Source organism: Schistocerca nitens, chromosome 1, assembly GCF_023898315.1.
Source record: "Schistocerca nitens isolate TAMUIC-IGC-003100 chromosome 1, iqSchNite1.1, whole genome shotgun sequence".
NCBI classification, from domain to species: domain Eukaryota; kingdom Metazoa; phylum Arthropoda; class Insecta; order Orthoptera; family Acrididae; genus Schistocerca; species Schistocerca nitens.
This window is the reverse complement of record NC_064614.1, coordinates 621,339,048-621,363,073: the sequence shown is the minus strand read 5'-3', so window position 1 is coordinate 621,363,073 and position 24,026 is coordinate 621,339,048. Positions and strand designations below refer to the sequence as shown.

At 41.0% G+C, this 24,026-nt stretch overlaps 2 protein-coding genes across 2 annotated transcripts in view; one reads left to right on the top strand and one right to left on the bottom strand.

Moving 5' to 3' along the window:
- Window positions 1-14,243, bottom strand: part of LOC126257468 (calcium-independent protein kinase C) — a 243,931-nt gene extending 229,688 nt beyond the window's left edge. Inside the window, exon 1 of the mRNA XM_049955566.1 lies at window positions 13,592-14,243. Within this exon, the coding sequence (XP_049811523.1) occupies window positions 13,592-13,939 (348 nt within the window). The 5' untranslated portion in view covers window positions 13,940-14,243. The remainder of the gene's footprint in view (window positions 1-13,591) is intronic.
- LOC126257494 (iron-sulfur cluster assembly 2 homolog, mitochondrial) overlaps window positions 14,131-24,026 on the top strand; it is a 31,316-nt gene continuing 21,420 nt past the window's right edge. The window contains exons 1-2 of the mRNA XM_049955568.1: window positions 14,131-14,250; window positions 14,743-14,913. Of these exons, the coding sequence (XP_049811525.1) occupies window positions 14,159-14,250; window positions 14,743-14,913 (263 nt within the window). The 5' untranslated portion in view covers window positions 14,131-14,158. The remainder of the gene's footprint in view (window positions 14,251-14,742; window positions 14,914-24,026) is intronic.

The following is a 24,026-nucleotide window of genomic DNA, read 5'->3' as shown; positions in this document are numbered from 1 at the left end:
TCCCAGGTGACGCGGTGAGGCGTAAACAGGGGAAATAACGGCCGAAAGGAAAACGAAAGATTTTATTGAAATCGTTGTTGACAAGTGTCATGTTTACAGTAAGTGTTCAAAATTGCGTCCACCATGAGCGATACATGCTTGACAGCGTCGGTGCAGCGATTGGCGTACACGTTCAAAGATGCCTGGTATTTCACGCACACCTGCAGCAGCTACAGATATGCGAGCAACGAGATCCTCATCTGAGTCAACTGGAGTCTCATAAACAAGGCTCTTAAGATGTCCCCATAAAAAGTAATCGAGGCAAGAGAAATCAGGAGATCGGGGTGGCCAAGGGACTGGTCCACCACGCCCAATCCATCTAGCACCAAACGTGGCATTCAGGTAATTCCGTACAGCAGTGCTGAAGTGTGCTGGCGCTCCATCGTGCTGAAACCACATGCGGTTACGAATGGCGAGCGGAACATCTTGCAGCAGTTCTGGTAACACTTCTTGCAGAAAAATAAGATAGCTTTCACCACAGAGTCGCGTGGGTAGTAAGTATGGCCCAATCAAAAAGTCGTTCACAATACCAGCCCACACATTAATACCGAAACGTTGTTGATACGCATGTGGACGCGTTGCATGTGGATTATCTGTTGCCCACACATGGGAATTGTGCGCATTAAAGACACCCTCGCGTGAAAATGTCGCTTCATCTGTAAATAGCACATGACCTACGAAATCCGGCTGCAACGCACATTGCTGCAACAACCACTGGCAGAAGTTCACGCGAAGAGGATAATCTGCCGGATTCAATGCTTGTACTTTTTGAAAATGGAAGGGGTGTAAGCGATTTTCATTTAACACTCTGCATACAGTCTGATGACTCACATGTACGTCACGCGCAACAGTTCTTGTGCTTGACTCGGGTCTATCAGCCACTATGTTCAAGATGCGTTCTTCCAGTCTTGGAGTGCGTACAGCTCTTAATCGACCAGCGTCATGTCTGTTGACGTCGAACGTACCTGTTTCACAAAGTTGACGATGTAACCGATGAAAAATTCTATGATCCGGCATTCGTCGATTAGGATACTCCGCGCGATACATTCGTAACGCAGCTCTGGCGTTACCATTTGCACGGCCGTACATGTAATGCATGTCTGCTTTTTCTGCATACGTAAAGTCACCCATCGTCTACGGCAGCACAATTGTGAATGGCGCTTGTCCCTACTGCGATACATCATGTTCATCTACTGCCCTCTACCGGCAGTGACACCAACCGATCACTCCATTTCTCTTTCCCCTGTTTACGCCTCACCGCGTCACCTGCGACTATACATTCCTATACAATAAATCCTTGTTACAATGTCCTGTACCTACCATTAAAGTTTGTACCATGAATTCGGGACCACCCTGTATAAGAGCCCCAAATACCATTAGCAAAATATATGGCTTCTCTTTTGAGTTCTTTGGTAAGGAAATGCGAGTACTATATTCAAAAATCAAAAATTTTATGTGGTGACTAAACAACCTGTGCTTCAGACCAACTGGCACAGTAGATAGTGTTTATATGGTCTCTCTGTTCACACAAGGGTCTCGGCCAGTTTCACTAAATATAACTCATAGGAGCTAAGCTGGGAAAGGACCTCAACTTTTTATTTAACAAGCAATATTTTGAGCACACTGATTGTTTCTATGGGTAGCCCTCTGTCTCCTATAGAAGTGGTTCTCAACAGGTGGTCCGCGGACCCCCAGCGGTCCGCGAGCTATGCCAGAGGGGTCTGCAAGATGCTATTAGAATAAAAAATATATTAAAATATATTTCGTATGATAATAGATTTTTTGTTTTGGCCGTTTCCTGCATGAGCAGAGCTTTAGCGAACGCTAACTTCTGCGTCTAGCGTCTTCCTGGAGCCAACTGACACTAGCACACACTGGTGCAAAACTAGAATTAGATATAGGCAAATAGTTCTGCTGTATGCCGTTAAGACTCCACAATTTGAAGACAAAGATTTTGAGCAATAATCAAAAACTTAACGATAACAATGATGGCTAAATTGAAAAAGTTTTGAGCTCAATATTTTTTCAACAATGACTACGTCAATGGTTTTTCTAAGTACCAAAAATAAAAAACGTTAAAAAGACTCTTAATTTGACTTTTTTAGGTACTTGATACTGTGATATGACAAGGTACCAATCATGCTCAATGAGGGGGTCCTCGAGAAAATTTTGTTGGGAACCCCTGTCCTATAGTATCTAACCATTCTATGGGAGACTTCAAGGGCAAAGTGCTTCATTTGTTGGTTTTGAAACCAAAGAAGACATGTAGACGATACTTACTCTCTGTGGTATGGCCACATGGAACAGCAGAGCTTTCTTAATTTTTACTAATTCTTAACTCCCCCAGCCAAGCTTCTGCTTCACCATGGAAGTGGAGAGAAACACACACGACCTGTTTATGGTGTTATGGTTCATAGAAAAGAAGATGGTTCCTTGCGCCACAGTGTGTTTCATAAACATATGCACATCAATCTGTACATATGAGCTGTTATCACCCAACCCAACCCAGGATCGTACTATGGATTTTTGTACATACGGCTACAGCTGTTTCAGATTCAAAGGTTATCAGAAGAGCTCAGCCATTTCTGCTCTGTGTTTGTCCAGAATGGGTACTCCAAAAAGCAGATTTGCAATGCATTTCGACCAGAATGCAATCGCAAGAGCAGCAAGAAGGATGGCTTTTCTGTTTAATGTTGGTGCTCTGTCCTTTAAGACAGGCGGGTTATTCAAGAAACATCGAATAAAATGTGTCTTCTACCATCTGGTGCCAGTTAAAGACTAGATCAAAGGAGACCAGAACTACATAAAATCCTGTGCCACTGCGGAAAATCTTACGATGACCAGATGCGTTGCACCATTAATGAAAGATGCGACGAACGTACGTTTCATGCCAGACTGGGTCAACCACAAAAATCTGCTGATGCTGAACACTGTCTTAGCACAGGACATAAACTATGGAGAGATTAAGATCTCCTCATCCACCTTTACATACTTGGACCCCGATCATTAAAGAAGTGGTCAAAATACGTGTAACTAATAACTTAATTAACAAAGACACAGTATTCAAACTCCCCAGCGTAACAGAATACGGAGTGGTGGCACTAAAGCATTGTCAGCTGCAGACAAATGATTACAATGAGTCAACACAGATGGGGAATTGTAGCCAGGATGGTTAAGCTGGATGGCAACACTTCCTTCGTGTGTGTATATGACGTCTGTGGCTTGTGGCCGCACTTTTCCAATGCCACAGCATGAAGAACATGGCTGGTTTCTCCAGCATGGGGGGGGGGCTGGATATCCATGTCCTCTATGATTTGTTTACAATGACAAGATAGCCCCACCCCAGACACCTGCACCACTATAGTGAGCAAGCGCATAAATTGGTGAGCACAGCAGCAATGCGTCAGTAGCTCCTGATGATGGTGAGAGGTGCCTGGTGGAAATACTATGCAGTTTACACAAGACTTGCAACAGCTGTGAATCATTCAAACATATGTACAGTTCCCTTGTAAACAGAAGTGTCTCCAGGAATAAAAAAGCAAGAGTCATTTATTCTAAAATATACTCTGCAATTTGCCAAGTATCTCACCAAAAGAACTTCTTGTTCAAGAACCTTCTGAAAAATTTTATGTGAATGAATTCTCTGCTGCAGGTGAAAAATCATCCCACATCTCTCTGTGGATGACAATTAAAGCCTCTAACGTAACTGTTGTGATTCATTTTCATCATATACTTTGTTTCTTTGTGCTGATTTTTCTTATAATAAACAAATGAATGTCTGCAGCTAATAGCAAAAGTGAGCAGCAAAGTGATTAGGCTATAATGCCACTGCAAGGCAAACTGAGTACTGCAGTCAGTGGAAAACATCATTAATTACTTTGTTATTCTGATTTAAGTGTAGAGATGCAACCACACCACTCTTGATTCACAATCTGACGTAAGAGCGACTTTTCATTGACACTTCATAGACAAGCCTTTAAGCATCCCCCTGACAAAATAGTAACAAGTTTACTCCTATTTCTGTTGTCTACATTACCAATATAAAGGAAATATATCAAAATACAAGAAACATCCTGATAGGAGTAGACAACAGAGGTACCAGCAGGAAGTGTATGGGGATTCAAATGTTACTGCCATATCACTAGGGCTGCAGTCCAACTACACCAAATGCCATTTCTTGTGTGTGCCTGGTGCAGTCGTGCTTGGGACAAACGCTATTTGCAGAAAAGCTGACAGAAGACACAAGTCATTAACTCCTGTAATTAAGGTATGTTTGGAATGGTTTTGTAACAACCTATAAATCAGAAAATTTCAGACAACCTGTCGATAATCTGATGCACTTGGATAAATAACAACAACACTAATGAATAATTACAATGCACTAAATGCAATCCTACCTGGATTTTTCTTCGTGCAAATGTATTGCTGATATGTGCAATGAAACATGGTAAATGGTTTCATATTTCATGAAGAAATACAGAGAGGGAAATGGAGGGCTATCAAGTTAATCTGTTGTTGGTGAATCAGTAATGGTCCCTCTTGCAACAGTTTATTGTAGGCTGGCTGATAAGAAACATTCCTCAGGTGTTTTACATTATTTTCTCGTCTTCCATTGTATGGTAAACACTATTCAACACTTGTTATTATTCCAAAAATGAAGACGAATAAATAAATTTGAGCTTCATTGTGGGGTTCTACAGGAAAAAATAGTAAAATGTGTTCAATACACTATAGCTTTCAATTCCTCAAATACTTGTAGAATAGTGACAGTTGTGTTCTGGAAGGAAGGCAGTTAAGACGATGAACTATGTTATTGAATAGGATGATGAATTTGTACATTTATTTAATGGCGAGTGGCAAACTGATGAATCATGAACAAAAACAGAACAAAAGTGATTTAGCACCATCAATGTCACTGAAATAAGAAGTAAACCACTGTGTACTGTCAATTTTAACATCCAATTGTTAGACATGAAGCATTTGGAATGAGCACGGGGTAAATAAAAATAAGAAATGGAAAGAAACTGGTACAGGCTAGAGTTGCAGGTTCCAGAGCACTTGTAATTAAGTGAAATAGAAGTTCGCTGAGCATATGATCATATAACGGGAGAACAACTAAATGAATTCTTTGCTGAATATCTTTTGATAAAAAATTGATCAAACTGATAATCGGTAGATGACAATGCTTTGGGCAGAGCAAACGAGGATCATTAAAGTTTAGCAACAGTGGCTGCCAATGTGCTCTCTTTTCACCAAGTAAGATGGTACAGAAGCATACTGAAAAAATGCACTTACCAAAATTTTATCTTAATATTCAGGCACTGCTATTAAATATATGAAACACAACTCATCCAAAAACTGTTATTAAGTTGGTGCATAAGTTCGTAGGCTTTTATTTTGCATACTGGTATTCTGGTTGCTACAGGTTTATTTATCGACTACCATTTTTTATTTGTAATTCACAGTTGAATTTATATACAGTCATTTTGTCATTTGGAAACAGTTAGTGGAGTTGTGGATGCAAGAAAATGGAATGCCAAGTGGAGACATCAGAACATTTCCAACACTGGTAGATGTAAACTATCCCGAGAAAGTCTATTAACAGCTTTAAATGATTCCTTTAGGGATATACTACAACCCTCTATGTATCACTCACATAGGGTTCATGAAAATAAGATTAGAATAATTACTGCATGTGCAGAGACGAGACATCAAACACTCATTCTTCCTGTGCTCCATATGTTAATGGAACATGAAGAAACCCTAATAGCTGTTACAATGGGACATACCCTCTGATATGCACCTCATGATGGTTTGCAGAGTATAGATGCAGATGTATTCTTTTGTTTGATTTCAATAGAAGGGTGACAGCAGTGGAGGGAGCCAGAAAAATTCGAGTCATGTATGCAAATAATGCCATTGGACAGATCAGGACAAGAAAATGGTTTTCTCATTTTAAGGAGGATTATTTTGACATCAGTGACTCTCCACGTACAGTAAGACTTTCTGGCTTTTACAAATATCATTTAAATGCATTAATCCACAATGATCGAGGTCGCTACTCGAGAACTGACAAATGTGATTAACTGTGGTCATTCCACCATCATCTGACATTTGCATGCAATGTGGAACATTCAAAAATCGGGTGTATGGGTAGTGTGTGCTAATCTCTACAATTGATGGCTGGCTAAAAGCATGTCTCTGCTTGCTTGGCATCAATTGGCTTGCAAAGTACACTGACCATTCCTATCCTGTATCATTCCTGGTGACGAGAAATGGTGTCGTTATGCTACCATAAGGAAAAGAAATGAATGGTTGAGTCACAAGCAAAGTAGCTACTCCCCTTACAAAGACCTGTGTGCATCTACAAGAGATAATGTTATGCATCTGGTGGAACATCGACAGTGTGTACTATGAATTGCTTCCCCAAGGTGTATGCATCACTGCTGAAATTTACTGTCAACACTGAGGTGTCTTGCACACACAACCCAAAAACAATGACCAGGAAGATTGCATGAAGTGATGCTACTCCACGATAATGCCCACATGCATTCTGCTAGACTGACAAAAAAACACTATACTGGAACAGGGTTGGGAAGTCATTCTGCACCCATCTTTTTGAGCTGATCTTGTGCCCTCAGATTTTCACCTTTTCCACTCTATGAAACCATCAAGGAACTTCCTTTCTGGATAAAAATGTGCTCTGAACATGGCTTGATGAGTTCCTCACCTTAAAACCATGTGATTTCAACAGTCGTGGAACCAAAAAGTTAACCCGTCATTGGCAGACTGTTGTAAATTATGAAGGAGAATATATTCTTGATGACTTAACTTAAATCTCTGTTGTATTTATTAAACGTATGGAAAAAATGCTACGAACTTAGGCATCAATCCAAAATTCCTGATTTAAGTATTCATGCGCCTACTGTAGCCTAAGTCATTAGCCTGTGTCCAACTGTATTGTTCTGCATAAGTAACAAGTCTGTGGTGCGCAAGTGTGCCGAAGCGAAAACCCTTTTGTCGCCCCCCCTCCCCCCAAGCTCTCACGTAATGGAAAAATTATAGTGTAGTCATGTGTTTTTCCTTCAAGGAAATGATTTGAAAGTTGATATTATGCAAGTTTTTAACAGGGTCGGACCTGGAAATTTTCTATGGCTACTTAAAAGTTGCCATTTGTCTTTCAAAATATTATAAACACTCCATACCCACTGGTCTAGCTCCCCCCCCCCCCCCTCCCCCATAACCTATCGTACGGGTACCCTTGGTAGGTTCACTGAGACTTGTCAAAATGCCAGGATGCTGAGATGAGTATTCAAAAAGTAAGGTCTGTTAACATTTAAATGTTGGCAGCTCAGGAGCAGGAGAAAAAAAAAATTATTTGCAGTGTCCCTAATTAATCGTTTATGAAGCCACAGAATTCCTCATCAGGGTTCAGTAGTTGTTTGACTATATATGAAAGCACACAAAAATGATTTTGAAAATTGTTGCACACACTATTCGTGAACTGCGTGCTGTAATTCGAGTTTTGTGTGCGAAAAGTTCTACAGTTTCTCAAATTCATCAGGAATTGAGTCTAGTATACTGGTCTACAGTATACTAGAGTGAAGGAAAGTTTAAGCAATAGAATCAAGATAACTGCATAGGCTTCTGTGGCCAGAGTCAGTCGAAATAAAAGTTTTCTGGGTATACTACCGCATTGTAATGTATAAAACTACTGCTGCTGGAGAAAAACCAACGTTTCAGTCACAGTTGCAGCGGCCTTCTTTTGGGTGTACTGGTGCATTCTAGCTACGCAGTGTCCCTTACCTTTGTTGTTACTGTTCACTGTGCATGGCATTATGTCATAATTTTAAAAAGATAGTTTGTTTCATTGGTCAATTAAGGAAGAAGGAGAAGGAACTTTATTTTAATAGGTTATTGCTGTGGACGGAGAGCGTAACCTCTGTTATCTATTGGCTCTTGTGTTGTGTGTCATTACTGGTGGTCACCGTCGAATGAGAATTTGGCTCCTATTTACCAAATGATGGACGTCGCCCGAGCAGCAGCAGTTACTTGCCAGTAGTGCTTGTGCCTCGTGTTGACAGTGCTGGCAGCCAAGATGGGGCAAGCCTGAGTCCATCCTCTCCATTCGTGTTGTTAGGGTGTTTAAGTATTTCAATGGCCTCTCTGATTTTGCGTTTCATCATAACCGGCTGCTTGGCCAACATACAGGCTTCGCTGAATTTTATTTCTTTTCCAAAATCTTGCTGATGTTCTGCAATTGCAGATTTGTTGTGTTACCCAATACGAATACAATGCTCATGTTCCCGAACGTGCGTTGCCATTGGCTTCTCTGATTTTGCATTTCGTCATAACCAGCTGCTTGGCCAACACAAAGGCTTCACTGAATTTTATTTCTTTTCCACAATCTTGTTGATGCTCTGCCACTGCAGATTTGTTGTGTTGCCCTAGACAAATACAGCACTAGTGTTCCTGAATGCGCATTGCTATTGGCCTGCCAGTCTCGCTGATGTATGCTTCTCCACATTCGCATTCCACCTCGTACACGTCTGCAGTGTGTAATGTATCCGCCTTGTCCTTAGTGGAGCCTAGCATGTCCTGGATCCTGCGGCCACTACAGAAGAAAGGCTGTACTCCAACCTGGTGAAGGTGTTTGCCTATTTGATCAGTAACATTTTTCACATAAGGTAAATGCACTGTTGGCTGCAGTTTGTCTATTTCTTGCTTATCTTGCTTACGTGTATTTGTCGACAAGGCTGTGTGGATTGACTTATGGCTGTAGTCATTGGCTAGAAACGTTGTGCGTAGCCTTTTAAGCTGAGCATTGCTCAGACAATGCACAAAGATTGCCAAAGAACAGCTGATTGAGTTGTTCTGCGCTGGATGGTGGTAGGATTGGGCATGCAGATACCTGTCTGTATGTGTAGGCTTGCTATATACTCTGTGCCCCAGTATGCCCTCCATTGTCCTGTATACTTCAACTTCTAGAAATGGAATTGCACCATTCTTCTCTACTTCGAGTGTGAACTGTATCTTCCTGCGCATGTTGTTCAAATATTCATGAAACTTGTGTAGCTCCATTTCACCATTAGGCCATACAGCGAATGTGACGTCCACATATTTGAACCAACAATGTGGGCATAAAGGAGCTGAACCAAGAGCCGTTGCTTCAAAGGCTTCCATGAATATGTAAGCTGCCAGCGGAGACCCCATTGCTACACTGTCAGTCTGTCTGCTCTTAGTATTTTCCTTGCCATTTTAAGTACACTGAAGTCAGGCACAACTCAACCAGGTCGTATATGTCTGGCAAGACATGCTCCTGAAGGATGGCATGTTCATAAATAGTGACTTCACATCAAAGCTGAGTCCGCAGCTCGTGGTCTAGTGGCTAGCGTTGCTGCCTCTGGATCAAGGGACCCCGGGTTCAATTGCCGGCTGGGTTGGGGATTTTCTCTTCCTGGGGACTGGGTGTTTGTGTTGTGCTAATCATTTCATCATCATCATCATCATGTGTGACAGTGGCTAGATTGGACTGTGAAACAACTTGGACTGTGTCAAAATCGGGACTCTGTATGGATGCTGATGACTGTGCAACTGAATGCACCACAAACCAAGCATCATCATCATCATCATCATTATCATTATCATCATCATCATCAAAGCTGACCATGATAACTGTATGTAAAATTGTTTCTCCTTTTAGGCAGGAGCCAACTTCTCATTCAATAGTGACCATCGATCATGGCACATAACACAAGAGTCAGTAGACAACAGAAGTTATGCTCTCCCTTCACCGCAATAATCTATTAAAATAAAGTTCCCTCTCCTTCTTCCTTAAATGACCAATGAAACGAACTATATTTCTAAAACTATGACGTAATGGCATGCGCAGTGAACAGTAACAACAAAATATAAGGGACCCTGCATAGCTAGAACGCAGCAGTAGACCCAGAAGAAGGCCGCTGCAACCATGACCAAAATAATGGTTTTTCTCCAGCAGCAGTAGTTTCATACATGACATGGTACCATACCCAGAAAACTTTAACGTCAATAAAATCAAGACTTTAAACATTGCAATTGATATGTGTTTAATGACGAAAGAATGACAGGTCCAGTATCCTCACCAATATGACAGGTGTAGTATCGTCACCAATGAAATCATACAGCAACCAAGTGAAAAATTCATCTGATCAATTACTGATTATTGGTGCTCTAGCTGATGAATTTCTTGATGTTGGGTGCACCATTTTTTTACATGACTGTCATGTGAAAGATAAAAAAATCATGTGCAAAGAATACCAGTCCTCCATGGCAATGCCTATACAAAGGATAAAATTTGGCATTTCCATTGGGATCTTTCTGAATAGTCGCTCTACAGTCCTGACCTCACACTCAGTGCCTATTACTACTTCTCGCACTTGAAACAACAGTTTGGTGGAAAAAGGTTTGAAGATGGCAGCTGCTGTTTACTAGCTGAGTTGTCATATGGAGGACTATGCACAAGAGTTGGAAGAAACTAGCACGGCATTATGGAAAGTGCTTAGAAGTGAATGATGATTACTTGGAAGAGTGAAACTGGTATAGGCCTATAGGAAAATAAAATCGTCGATGGAAGTTACTTTTTAATATATACTTTTTATGACCAAACAGCTCTTACTTTTGGAACATGACACACACAAACAGTGAATGCCTGAGCAGAACTTCTACTACTAAGAAGTTGCAAGTGCCATGGTTAAACACTTTCAGCACAATCTTGACTATGTATTTCTATTACACAATGTATAGCCAGAAATGATCAATAGTAATCAGGCTTACTTTACAGAACACCAGATAATGTGTCTTCCAATTGACGAAGTACGGTAGTGCCTCATTAGCTAGTTCATCAGTATCCCTTCACATTCAATACTAATGAAACGTAAGTTATATATAAAGATGGATAGGTAACAGCTCTTAGAAAGTAGTCCAATTTTATTTGCAGCCTTCACTATGGTTGTTCCTTAATTACTCAATCATTTTATGATTAGGCTTCCTTGCTTGGCTCTTAGTGATCTTCCACATATTTCACAAAAGAACCTACCTATTTTCTGTAAGCGCCATATTTTATTTTTATTTATTTTTTTTTCCCCCCCTCAATTGGAGCCCCTTATAGACACACTGCTATCTCCTGGTTAACACAACTCTTGGTTTTTGCTACACATTAGCCACACCGGACACTGCAATGGAATAACAAAAATTTCATATGAACATTATCGCACACATCAGAGACACGTGTCAGAATGATGCTACTGCGCATCACTCTGCCGTCAACCGTATTAGAAGTTTAACATTCCACACAGTTGGAAAAAGATATCATTGTCATATAAAACACAGTTCTCCCAACTGAAATGAAATGTCGTGTGGCTAGGGCCTCCCGCCGGGTAGACGGTTCGCCTGGTGCAAGTCTTTTGAGTTGAGGCCACTTCGGCGACTTGAGTAATGATGAGGATGAGATGATGATGACTAGGACAACACAAGACCCAGTCCCTGAGCAGAGACAATCTCTGACCCAGCCAGGAATAAAACCTGCACCCCTTGGCATGACATTCCATCAAGCTTACCACTCAGCTACTGGGGCGGACAGTTCTACCAACTGACAGGTAGTTAAAAAAAGATATGAACAAAAGATTAAGGGCACTAGAACCGATGTTTGCAGTCTTTTTGGTGAACCTACTCGGACAGTGATTTAGCCCTGGCATTATGGAAAAAGTAAATTTGGTTGGCTGGAATGAGGGGATTTGATCTCACTTCTCTAAAATGTTTGTCTAGTGTCTTATTCAGCATGATACCTTGCTCAGTAAACACTAAAATGTTATTCAAGACACTTTCAGTGTTACACATGGCACATCTCAGTTGGCACAGTGGCAATATAAAAACAACCTATTAATACACTGAGAGGTTAGTTTTGAATGGCTGTCTTGGTCTGGTATATTCAAGGAAATGGAAACCAAGGGTGCCTATTTGTATGGCCTCTTGACCTTTTCTTGTTGGTCTCGATGTTCACTAATTTTTTTTTTACTTCAAACCTGTGTGGCAATAAAGCAGAATAGTCAGCCAAAAGCAAAGGCATCAGCTTCACTGTGGGCACTTTACGTGAAGACAAATTCCCATATACATCTGAAGACTCAACACAAAACAAAAAATTGCTGCTATATGAATGTAGGGAGCATGTCACACCAAAAACTATATTTGTCAATGTGCTCGAGAAGCTGTGCACTGTAGCACATTTGTAATACAAAAATGAATATTAAGTACTTGATAGTAGGCTACCATTTTATTTATTAAAAATGGAAACAGGATACCTGATGCTGAATGTATCATCTGGGCTAAGATTACTGCAAACAAAACATATCAAACAATACCATTAAAAATAAATGGGTTTATTTGGTACTCAAAAAAGTCATAAAGGAAAAGATTTTCAATCTCTCTATATATGGAACATTAAAACTGACTACACATGAGTGAAATGATTACCACCTGAGTTTCAATTAACTGAACCAGCTTCCAAAATTATTGTATACCCAAATTATGCTAAATGCATGGCTAAAAGACAGGGTATATCCACTTCTGTGGCTCCATACAGGATATACAGCACTTGCCACTACTAAAATTGTGTATTGTTCACTTCCAATCGGTGAAAATGTAATGTATCTTGGAAGCTGACAGTAAACAAGACTTATTTAAGTTGGAGGGAAACAAAAAGGTTTGAAAATATGGCATTGCAGGAAAGTAATGAAACATTGGTTTCACAGCAGGTGAATATTCTTTAAAGCACAAAAATGGTTTTAATTTTAAAAAGAATTAATACCAAGGACAAAACACCAAGACATTAACTAGGCATAAGAATCTCTTGATAAACACAGAAAATATAAGAAATAAAGCATGTCAATGTCATATTTGATAGAACTGACATTGTATGAGGGTAAACAGCAGTGAGAGGTGGTGTACTGTCGCATTTTGATTTCAAAGAAAATAACAGCAACAACTAATTGAAGAAAGGCAAGAAGAAGCAGAGGAATGCTGGATAACTTCCCAACTGTAAATCAAGGGTTTATAATTACGAAATAGTAACTTATTATGCCAATACAATATTAACTAGCCATGACAGTGACATAAATTATTAGAATCACAATGGAAGACAATATGTATAAGAAGCAATGGGGGTTACACTGCTGGCTAATTAATTTCATACAAAACAGAGAAATCCTTGGAAACATTTCTGATACGGAACACTGTACCCAGGGTGCAATATCATTAACAACAGTTCTGTCTGAACGCATCTGCAACAATACATCAATGAGTATTGAGTCTAATACTTTTAACTCATGCTGTAGTAATACAAGTATCGTGGCACAGTAGAGAGAGAATTTAGACGTGCGTATTAAAACTGATGTAATAAGCAATAACTATGTAATTTTCATGGCTGCAGCTGTTCAAGCAAAGCTGTGCATCACTCAGAGCTGCAGCAAGATTCGATCAACAGTGGTTCTCATGCAAGCTACAGAACAGTTCATACCCAGAAGTCTGTTGAATCTCGATTCCTCTGAAGCAGTTCTTCAAAAGGAATACTGCAATTTGCCACAAAATCGTCCGGTGGGATTGCAGCATCGTGGAAAACCGTCAGCCCTAGGCTGACGGCGCCCTGCACGTCGTGCTCGAACCATTCGTTCCACACCGGATCGAAAGTCTTGCATTTCGTTGTCGAGCGACTCAAGTGGCTTTCATCCACATCTATCGACACATAAGGATCTATTGTTGGCTGATCATCTGGTTTCCCAAACGTCATATTATGCCGCTTTTGAAAATCGGTAGGTCTCAACCCGCAAGCCTCGCATATTTGTACCCTTACGGTTCCAGTGAACATTGGCGTCGTCTGACCCACAACTCACACAATACTCTTCAGCAAACCCAACTCCCCACTCACGTAACAAAATCGTACGTCAACCGCATAGGAAAACTCTTAAAATTTCTTCCAAAAACAAGGCTTTCTTGACAGCCATGAAGGTCGATTTTGATAAAAATTCACTGCACTCTAATTAGCAAGCCCACAATGCCTTTCGATACGTCACGACTCACGACTAACATGGCGACATTTGGCAGATTGGTGATGTACAGTTTATCCTCGAAGTACGGCCGAAAGTCAACATTTTTCACGTTTATAAACCGAAAAGAAAGGTATTTAAATAATTGCTTTACATAATTAAAACGATTTTTTCTACTTTAAGCTACACGTACGAGTCTAAAATACGGTAGCGTGAATACTGTGCTGCTGTCAGCCAGCTGTGGCTGCAGTGTGTACGCTATCTTTGAGTACTTTTGTGAACTATAAACTTAAGAATCGATTTTAATTTTACTCTGACTACGAAATAAAATTAATGTAATGTGCAATACTTTCAAAAGTTTGAGTTTAGAAGTCTGAGTATAATATACATGCGTAGCTGTTAGCGGTATCTTTTTAAGCACCGTATCTCAACCAATTTTTGATGCAGTGTCTGAAGTTCAATGTATCCTGTGAAGATTTGAAATAATAGATACCATTACTCAGAAAACTATACCCGTGTGAAACTGTAATTCATTTCCTTTTTCTTTTGCATAATTTAAGGGAATGCAACACAGCTAGAAAAGTATATTAGAATATTGGTGATCATTCTTGGTAATATTTTACAGGTGGTTTTCTTCGGCGGCTGGTCAACCTCTCAACGTCAGTACCAGTTGTACCAAGAGACTTAAAGAAATTTCAAGCGACGGCTCTAATTTGCGCATCACTGTGGAAGGAGGAGGCTGTTCGGGTTTTCAATACAAATTCGACTTGGATGAAAACATTAATGACGATGATGTGTAAGCTGTTTTGATGGAGATTGGAACTAATCTAAGTATTCCGTTATATTTTTAAGGAAAGAAAGAAAAATCTAAACGAGGAGTTATATTGCCATCTATGTTGCCATAGTGTCTGTTAACAAGAGAATACAGATGACATTTTTACTTAGGAATGGTGGTCATTCGCAGAAATTTAAGAGGGGGGTGCGCGCCAAGACTCCAAAATTGCCATTTTTTTACATAAGTGAGTTGGTCAGATAACATCCCATAAGAACTGGGTGCTACAATTGGCTAAAGTTCAGATATTTGCAAAAGCCATCATTGTGATGGAACCATACAAAAAAGTAAGTAAATGTGGATTAAGCAGCCACAGGAACTCACTTCTAAAAGTGTGCGAATTCTGTAGGAAATAAAAACTGTAGGCTACTCCAGATTCCAGGGAGCAAATTTTTCAAAATCTAGAGAAGTTTGAATCGGTCAGCGTGCATTGTACACATTACAAAGTAAGACAATTCATTCCCTAATTAATGGCTTAAATAAGTACATATATTAGTGTAGTTATGCCTATAAAATTCATTTCCATCCTGACGCTAGCTATGATATGAGAGAACTCTATTCATCAACCTATAGACAACTTGTTGAGTCACATAAACATAATGAAAAGCACTGTAGCTCAGCTTTTAAACTTGCATATGTTGTCAGCTGAACTCGGAGCAATAGATAGATTTTTTTCCAATGCTGCAACTGAACTGAGCACAATATGAATACACCATAGCTTGAGCAGGTATGCTTGAGAATCAGGTCATGTGACACTGTTGAAGGATATTAATTTATTGACTGAGCATGGTAAGCTCTACAGTTGCCTTGATTTTATTTGCAAAGAGTAGGATACGTATTAGTATCATGTTTCTCCCACCCTTTTATTCTGTGCACATTCATCACTGCACTACAAGTGAAGAAGACACTTGTGTAACACTAAAAAATAGATAGGAGGAAGGCATTAGCAAATCATCTCTACAAGGACCGTATCCAGGACAGTAATGTGTACTGGTACACGTTGCTGGCAATTATTGTATATTTTTCATAATTTCCTTTTTTAGTCTCGCAGCATAGGGCTGCAAGTGAAATGGATTTGTTTATTAAAAAAGGCAATGCATGAAGCCTTCAGTGGCCACTGTAGCAGAATCTTATTGAAAGTTCTCACAAAACGCAAAAAAATCTGGTTATACAGAAAGTGGCAACAAAGTTAGTGTCTAGACACTTGTGCATGACACCAGAACTAATCAAGTGCGGCTAAGCAAAAGCAAAAATGCTGAATTCTGTCTCTTGGGGTTGCTTGGTAATTTGGAAGAATGCCTGCAAGAGATACATATAGGAGGAGTGTCTGTATGGAGACAGATACTGAACCGGCCGGGGTGGCCAAGCGGTTCTAGGCGCTACAGTCTGGAACCGCGCGACCGCTACGGTCGCAGGTTCGAATCCTGCCTCGGACATGGATGTGTGTGATGTCAAATAGTTCAAATGGTTCTGAGCACTATGGGACTTAACATCTGTGGTCATCAGTCCCCTAGAACTTAGAACTACTGAAACCTAACTAACCTAAGGACATCACACACATCCATGCCCGAGGCAGGATTCGAACCTGCGACCGTATCGGTCACGCGGTTCCAGACTGACACGCCTAGAACCGCACGGCCACACCGGCCGGCTGTGTGATGTCCTTAGGTTAGTTAGGTTTAATTAGTTCTAAGTTCTAGGAGACTGATGACCTCAGAAGTTGAGTCCCATAGTGCTCAGAGCCATTTGAACCAACAGATACTGATTATGTTTATGGTGATGACAACTACAATGACAAAATATGATCGATATGGATTTTGTGTACAGCCTGCTAAGCAATCATCATTTCAGATGATCAATGTTTGAAATTATTATTTTATTTTTTAAATTAAATAAAATCATGGGGCTAGGTAAATGGATGAGTGAGGGTAAGTGGATGAGTATTTATTGTAAAAAGTAAGATTGTAAAGATAATTACTGCTTGATTCAGTCACATCAGTATGTTACAATTTTTGAGGGTGCTGTTGGCAGGAACCGTATAGATCAGGTCAACCGAAGCGTCCGATCCCACGCGTCGGCTTTGACCCGTGACGTAAGGCTGTTGTGGTGTGTGACGACATGACGGTGCAGAATTTAGTTTGTGAGAGTGGCGTGTTTGTAGGTGTCGTTTTGATGCGATCGGTGGTGCTCTCTGGTGGTGTGTTAGGTGATGTTTTTGGTTTAGTTTGCGAGTGTGGCGTCGTGTGTGAATTTTAGTAATTTGCTTTTTTATGTCTTTGGTAGGTATGGATATGACTGACAGGGTCAACAGTTTTTGATTGTCGGCTATGATGAGGGACAGTGCGTTGTCTCTGATAAAATTTCTTCAACTATTCGGATTTTTGGATGAAGTCATGAAGTGTTCAGTATGTCATGAAGAAATGAGGCTTACTTAAAGTTCTGGCGTCTTGGTCCATGGACGGCTGTATGTGGAGATGTCGTAAGGATAACAGGTCAAGGGAAGTGTTCAATCCCAATGTGTGGCTGTGAATGTTGGTATTGGTGTAAGGAGATGCTTTTGAGCTATATAGGCCAAGGGAAGTGTTATTTTATGGGATCGGGAGCTGCTGTTGAGCTATACAGGGTGTTACAAAAACGTACGGCCAAACTTTCAGGAAACATTCCTCACACACAAATAAAGAAAAAATGTTATGTGGACATGTGTCCGGAAACGCTTAATTTCCATGTTAGAGCTCATTTTAGTTTCGTCAGTATGTACTGTACTTCCTTGATTCACCGCCAGTTGGCCCAATTGAAGGAAGGTAATGTTGACTTCGGTGCTTGTGTTGACATGCGACTCATTGCTCTACAGTACTAGCATCAAGCACATCAGTACGTAGCATCAACAGGTTAGTGTTCATCACGAACGTGGTTGTGCAGTCAGTGCAATGTTTACACATGCGGAGTTGGCAGATGCCCATTTGATGTATGGATTAGCACGGGGCAATAGCCGTGGCGCGGTACGTTTGTATCGAGACAGATTTCCAGAACGAAGGTGTCCCAACAGGAAGATGTTCGAAGCAATTGATCGGCGTCTTAGGGAGCATGGAACATTCCAGCCTATCACTCGCGACTGGGGAAGATCTAGAACGACAAGGACACCTGCAATGGACGAGGCAATTCTACGTGCAGTTGACGATAACCCTAATGTCAGCGTCAGAGAAGTTACTGCTGTACAAGGTAACATTGACCACGTCACTGTATGGAGAGTGCTATGGGAGAACCAATTGTTTCCGTACCATGTACAGCGTGTGCAGGCACTATCAGCAGCTGATTGGCCTCCAGGGGTACACTTCTGCGAATGGTTCATCCAACAATGTGTCAATCCTCATTTCAGTGCAAATGTTCTCTTTATGGATGAGGCTTCATTCCAACGTGATCAAATTTTAAATTTTCACAATCAACATGTGTGGGCTGACAAGAATCTGCACGCAATTATGCAATCATGTCATCAACACAGATTTTCTGTGAATGTTTGGGCAGGCATTGTTGGTGATGTCTTGATTGGGCCCCATGTTCTTCCACCTACGCTCAATGGAGCACATTATCATGATTTCATACAGGATACTCTACCTGTGCTGCTAGAACATGTGCCTTTACAAGTACGACACAACATGTGGTTCATGCACGATGGAGCTCCTGCACATTTAAGTCGAAGTGTTCGTACGCTTCTCAACAACAGATTCGGTGACCGATGGATTGGTAGAGGCGGACCAATTCCACTCTCCTGACCTCAACCCTCTTGACTTTCATTTATGGGGGCATTTGAAAGCTCTTGTCTATGCAACCCCGGTACCAAATGTAGAGACTCTTCATGCTAGTATTGTGGACAACTGTGATACAATACACCATTCTCCAGGGCTGCATCAGGGATTCCATGCGATGGAGGGCGGATGCATGTATCCTTGCTAACGGAGGACATTTTGAATATTTCCTGTAACAAAGTGTTTGAAGACACGCTGGTACGTTCTGTTGCTGTGTGTTTCCATTCCATGATTAATGTGATTTGAAGAGAAATAATAAAATGAGCTCTAACATGGAAAGTAAGCGTTTCTGGACGCATGTCCACATAACATATTTTCTTTCTTTGTTTGTGAGGTATGTTTCCTGAAAGTTTGGCTGTACCTTTTTGTAACAACCTGTATAGGTCAAGGGAAGTGTCCGATTCCAGATGATATTGTTTTTAGTGGTATTTGGGGAATTTTGTGATGTCGGTTTTTTTCGTCGTTTTGCGAGGTTTTGTATGGGGGTGGGTGTCTAAATTTGTTTATATTTATATAATAGAGGGAAACATTCCACGTGGGAAAAATACATCTAAAAACAAAGATTATGTGACTTACCGAACGAAAGTGCTGGCAGGTCGATAGACACACAAACATACACACAAAATTCAAGCTTTCGCAACCAACGGTTGCTTCGTCAGGAAAGAGGGAAGGAGAGGGAAAGACGAAAGGATGTGGGTTTTAAGGTAGAGGGTAAGGAGTCATTCCAATCCCGGAAGCGGAAAGACTTACCTTAGGGGGAAAAAGGACAGGTATACACTTGCGAGCGCGCGCGCGCGCCCACACACACACACACACACACACACACACACACACACACACATCCATCCATCTGTCTGTGTATGTGCGGATGGATATGTGTGTGTGTGTGTGTGCGCAAGTGTATACCTGTCCTTTTTCCCCCTAAGGTAAGTCTTTCCGCTCCCGGGATTGGAATGACTCCTTACCCTCTACCTTAAAACCCACATCTTTTCGTCTTTCCCTCTCCTTCCCTCTTTCCTGACGAAGCAACCGTTGGTTGCGAAAGCTTGAATTTTGTGTGTATGTTTGTGTTTGTTTGTGTGTCTATCGACCTGCCAGCACTTTCGTTCGGTAAGTCACATAATCTTTGTTTTTAGATTTGTTTATATTTAGTTTGTCCCCACCCAAAAACCCCCTATTTCCCGCGCTTGTCCCGTTAGTGTCATGGGGCTTTTTGTGGAACGTTTTTTTTTTTTTTTCATCCTCATAATGTGTGCGTAATGACTTTATATGCGCCATATTGGAATCGTGGTTTATGGTCGTTTTGCCATATTTGTGACGTCATGGGTCAAAGCAGACGGGCGGGATCGGACGCTTCCGTATTTCCAATAGATCAGCTTTAATTGCTGCAACTGAAATGAGCAGTCTTGCTTCTCCTCTGAACATGTTATTACTTTTGACAATAAAAACTGATAAACTTACCTTCACCCATCCACCTACCTAGCCCCATGATATAATTTAGGAAATTGTTTGAAACATTCATTGTATGTATAGCGTATAGAAGCTTAATTCAAACTTTAATGAGCTTGTATTTCATAGTTAATTATGCTGCTGGACTTTGTACAAGTAATAATAAATATCTAATACCTACAACATGGTGAAAAACATGTCTGTTTTTAAATATGTCTGACAGACATAATTATTATTGAATTTTGATATTAACATAACATGAGATATTAGTTTCAAATCGGATCGGAAAATTCACTTCCTTCGCAGCACATTGTGTGTCAGTCCTCACAATCAATATCTGTCTCTGTGATAGTCGCACCATCTATATATATATTGCTTGCAAGCGTTCTTCCAAATTACCTGTTCCTTTATTAAGGAAAATACAGAAGTACTGCCTCAGTTTAACTCTGGCAGCATTGCAAAGATGAGTGATATAGATATTAATGCCAGTGTTGTTGAGAGACAACTGAAACAACTAAAATTGAACAAACCTCCAGTGCCTGGTAGAATATCTGTCACATTCTGTACAGAATTTGCAGCTGAGTTGCATCTTGTTTTAACCATAATATTCTGTAGATCTCTTGAAAAAAAAGCTGTGCCCAGTGATCGGGAGAAAGTACAGCTTACAAAGGTATCTAGCTATGACGAGAAACAAAAGTGATCCACATAACTACTGCCACATCTAATTAATGTTCATGTCTTAAAATGTTCACAAAAGTAAAATGTGTACCTACTTCATGAACATAGTATCCTTTGACTGTAGTGTCAGTGAGTCGTGTTTGGGATCAGTGAACTCGAAACAACATGGGTGTAACCGTTGGTGAGTATATGAAACAGGCTGTCATAGGTAATGCAATTGTCTAATTGTGGCTATTAATATAAAAAGGAGATTCTTTACAAAACACTCATATGACCCAGCCTAGATTATTGCTCCAGTGTATAGGGGTCCATACTAAATAGGCCTAACAGGGGATATTTAATGTATGAAAAGAAGAGAAGCCGAAGAGGTTACATGTTTACCTGCCTCATGTGTGATCATTATGGAGATTCTTAAAAATGTGAACTGGCAGATGCTTGAAGATAATCAGTTATCTCCAGAAAGCCTACTTATAAATTTTCAAGAACCAGTGTTAAGTGAAGAGTTTAGGAATATACTGTAGCACTTTGTGTATTGCACCCCTAGTGACACTAAAGACGAGGTTAGACTGATTACAGCATGCATGCTCTCCCTCTTCCCCCTTTCCTCGTCCCATCTCCTCTTCCCCTCTGCCTCCCCCTTTGCCTCCCTCCCCCCCCCCCCCCCCCCCCTCTCTCTCTCTCTCTCTCTCTCTCTCTCTCTCTCTCTCTCTCTCTCTCTCTCTCTCTCTCTCTCCTGTGTTTGCTTTCTCTAGCAGCCACATGCAAATGGAAAGTAACCTTAGATCTTCAGGCCAATACTCTTCATTTGAAATTTGAACTTTTTGGTGATAAAAGTGACCCTTGTCCCATTAACTACTGAAATGGTTTGTTTGTTGTTAGCGGAGATTATATTTTTGCATTTGTATGTGGTCACACTTACCCCTTGCAGTATTTGGGCAACTAAACATGTGCTTCAGATAATGTATTGTGGCACGTGATGATCACCACACACAAGGTTAACAGTTAAATGTAACATGCAATACATTGTTATCAAACTGATACAAAAATGACTGCTGATTATATTACTTCCTCAAATAACAAAAATTCTGCTTCTCATGTGCTCAACCCCAGCCCCTTCCATTATTGTGTAACATAAAACTTGTAGGTTGAATTGTGGCGGATGTTAATTATGGTTTTAACACACTCAAGTCCATAAGCTGAATTATTTCAAGCATTCTTTTCATTATGTCTGTCTGTTACTCAGTGCCTCCCACATATGTTGGGTAGCAGTCCACCCTTTGCTTATTGTTGTTAAAGCATGATCTTAGAGTGACTGTAGGTTGTTTCAGAATGACTTGGCAGTTTTATATTTGGCTGTTTGCTTTGAATATGGATAAATGTAACTTAAATGTAGTTAAATAAAAGGGTATCAGACAGTTACATAGAGGACCAATTCCTAACATCTTTGCTGAGGGAATATGGAACAGTACAGAATGAGTCCAATCAGTTCTGTTGTTGGTTCCTAAAATACTATCAGCTGTACACTACAAGCAGGACCCCTTGTGCTCTACAAGGGGCACATTAACTTCTCTGATGAGCACAGCCAGCAAACCTATTCCTGTTTATGTTGGAAACTTCACAGGATTATGTGTGATCTGGTCTGTTTTACCAACATCTGTTGGAAAACTGCGACAGCTAGAGGCAGTGACTTGGAACACTATTGCTCTGTTATTGAGTGCCACAGTGGTTGAATGCCCACCAAAGGAGATGGACTTGGATGGCCATTAGGTGGCATTGTGGCCATGGAGCACTGTGCTCACATGGCGAGAGTGCCACCGTCTCACTACTTGAGTACGCAGCCAGTAAGGTTCCACACGGCTGATAGGCAGACCCCCCAGCACAGTTCAGTGCTCACAGTTGATATTGCCGCATCTATTTTCTTTGTACTGGGACTGCTTGAAAACTACTTGCTTGTCACCCTGTTACTCTCTCTGGTTGCGTCTTGGATTTATTGCTCAGCTGTTCTTGGCATTATTGTCATCATTATGGCAAAGACTTTGCATATCACTCATGTCATCTAGTTTGCTTGTCCTTGTCCTGGTCTGTCATCTTGTCTGCAGTCTGTCTTACACATTTCACTCCCCTACTGTTAGTTTGGGTTACTCTTCTCCACCCGGTTCTCCCACCTGGCGGCTTCCTCTGTTTCTCCACTTCTTCCGGTGTTTCTCCACTTCTTCTGGAGCTCCAGTGTTGCACCGATATCTAGCTACCTGTGGATGTAGTGTTGGTGATGAGGAAAAGGGAAATCATTTAGTAGCATGGTGACTATACTGGTTTGCCTGCTGCAGCAGCTCCATTTAGAGTTGTTACAATAATAGCTTCAAATGAACTAACTCATTGCACACAAGGCATAGATACATCAGGCTTCAACACTTCCTGCTACTGACACTCCCCTACATCCCCCGTTGTTTCCGCCTATTGATGGTGCTAAGGAGGACTGGGACACTTACTTGTATCACGATCAATATTTTTGTCTTGTGCTGCACCAAAAACTTGCTTCCAAAAGTTGGCCTAACTGTCAGACACTGTCACACTCTCCTTTCAGGAGATACACTTTCTGCTATTATTCCCAAAGATACCATGTGATTGCCTCCAGGCTCAAGTTCTGTCAATACCATAAACAGCCAGGACAGTCATACCACTCATGGTTCATTGACTTGCAAGGTCTCAGCCACAAATGTTATTTCATTTGCTTCGTATGTGGATTCTTTGATTTGTGATGTGGTGGTCCAGCTTGCACGGATCTGGTGGTCTGCACTGCAGTGTTGAAACTAGATAACTCCTCATTGGGGGACATTTTGCACATCGCACACTCGTTCGAAATCGGACAGTCTGCTGACAAACAGTTCATGGTGAGGCGACAAGATGTGGCTGTTGGGGCACCTCCACACGCTTCACTTTCACACTGCAGGAGAGGACAGCCCCAAGTTGCAGCACCAGTGTGATTCCTCCCTGTCTTAAGTCTCTGTGGCTTCTGAGTTTCTCGTTGCAGATGTCAGAGACCACTCCCTTCATGCTCATAGCGATTTTTACACTCACTCCCTGGTGGATTGCCCTGATCACTGGGGGTCCTGCACACTTTGTGGCAAAGAGGGCATCTTTGGTCTA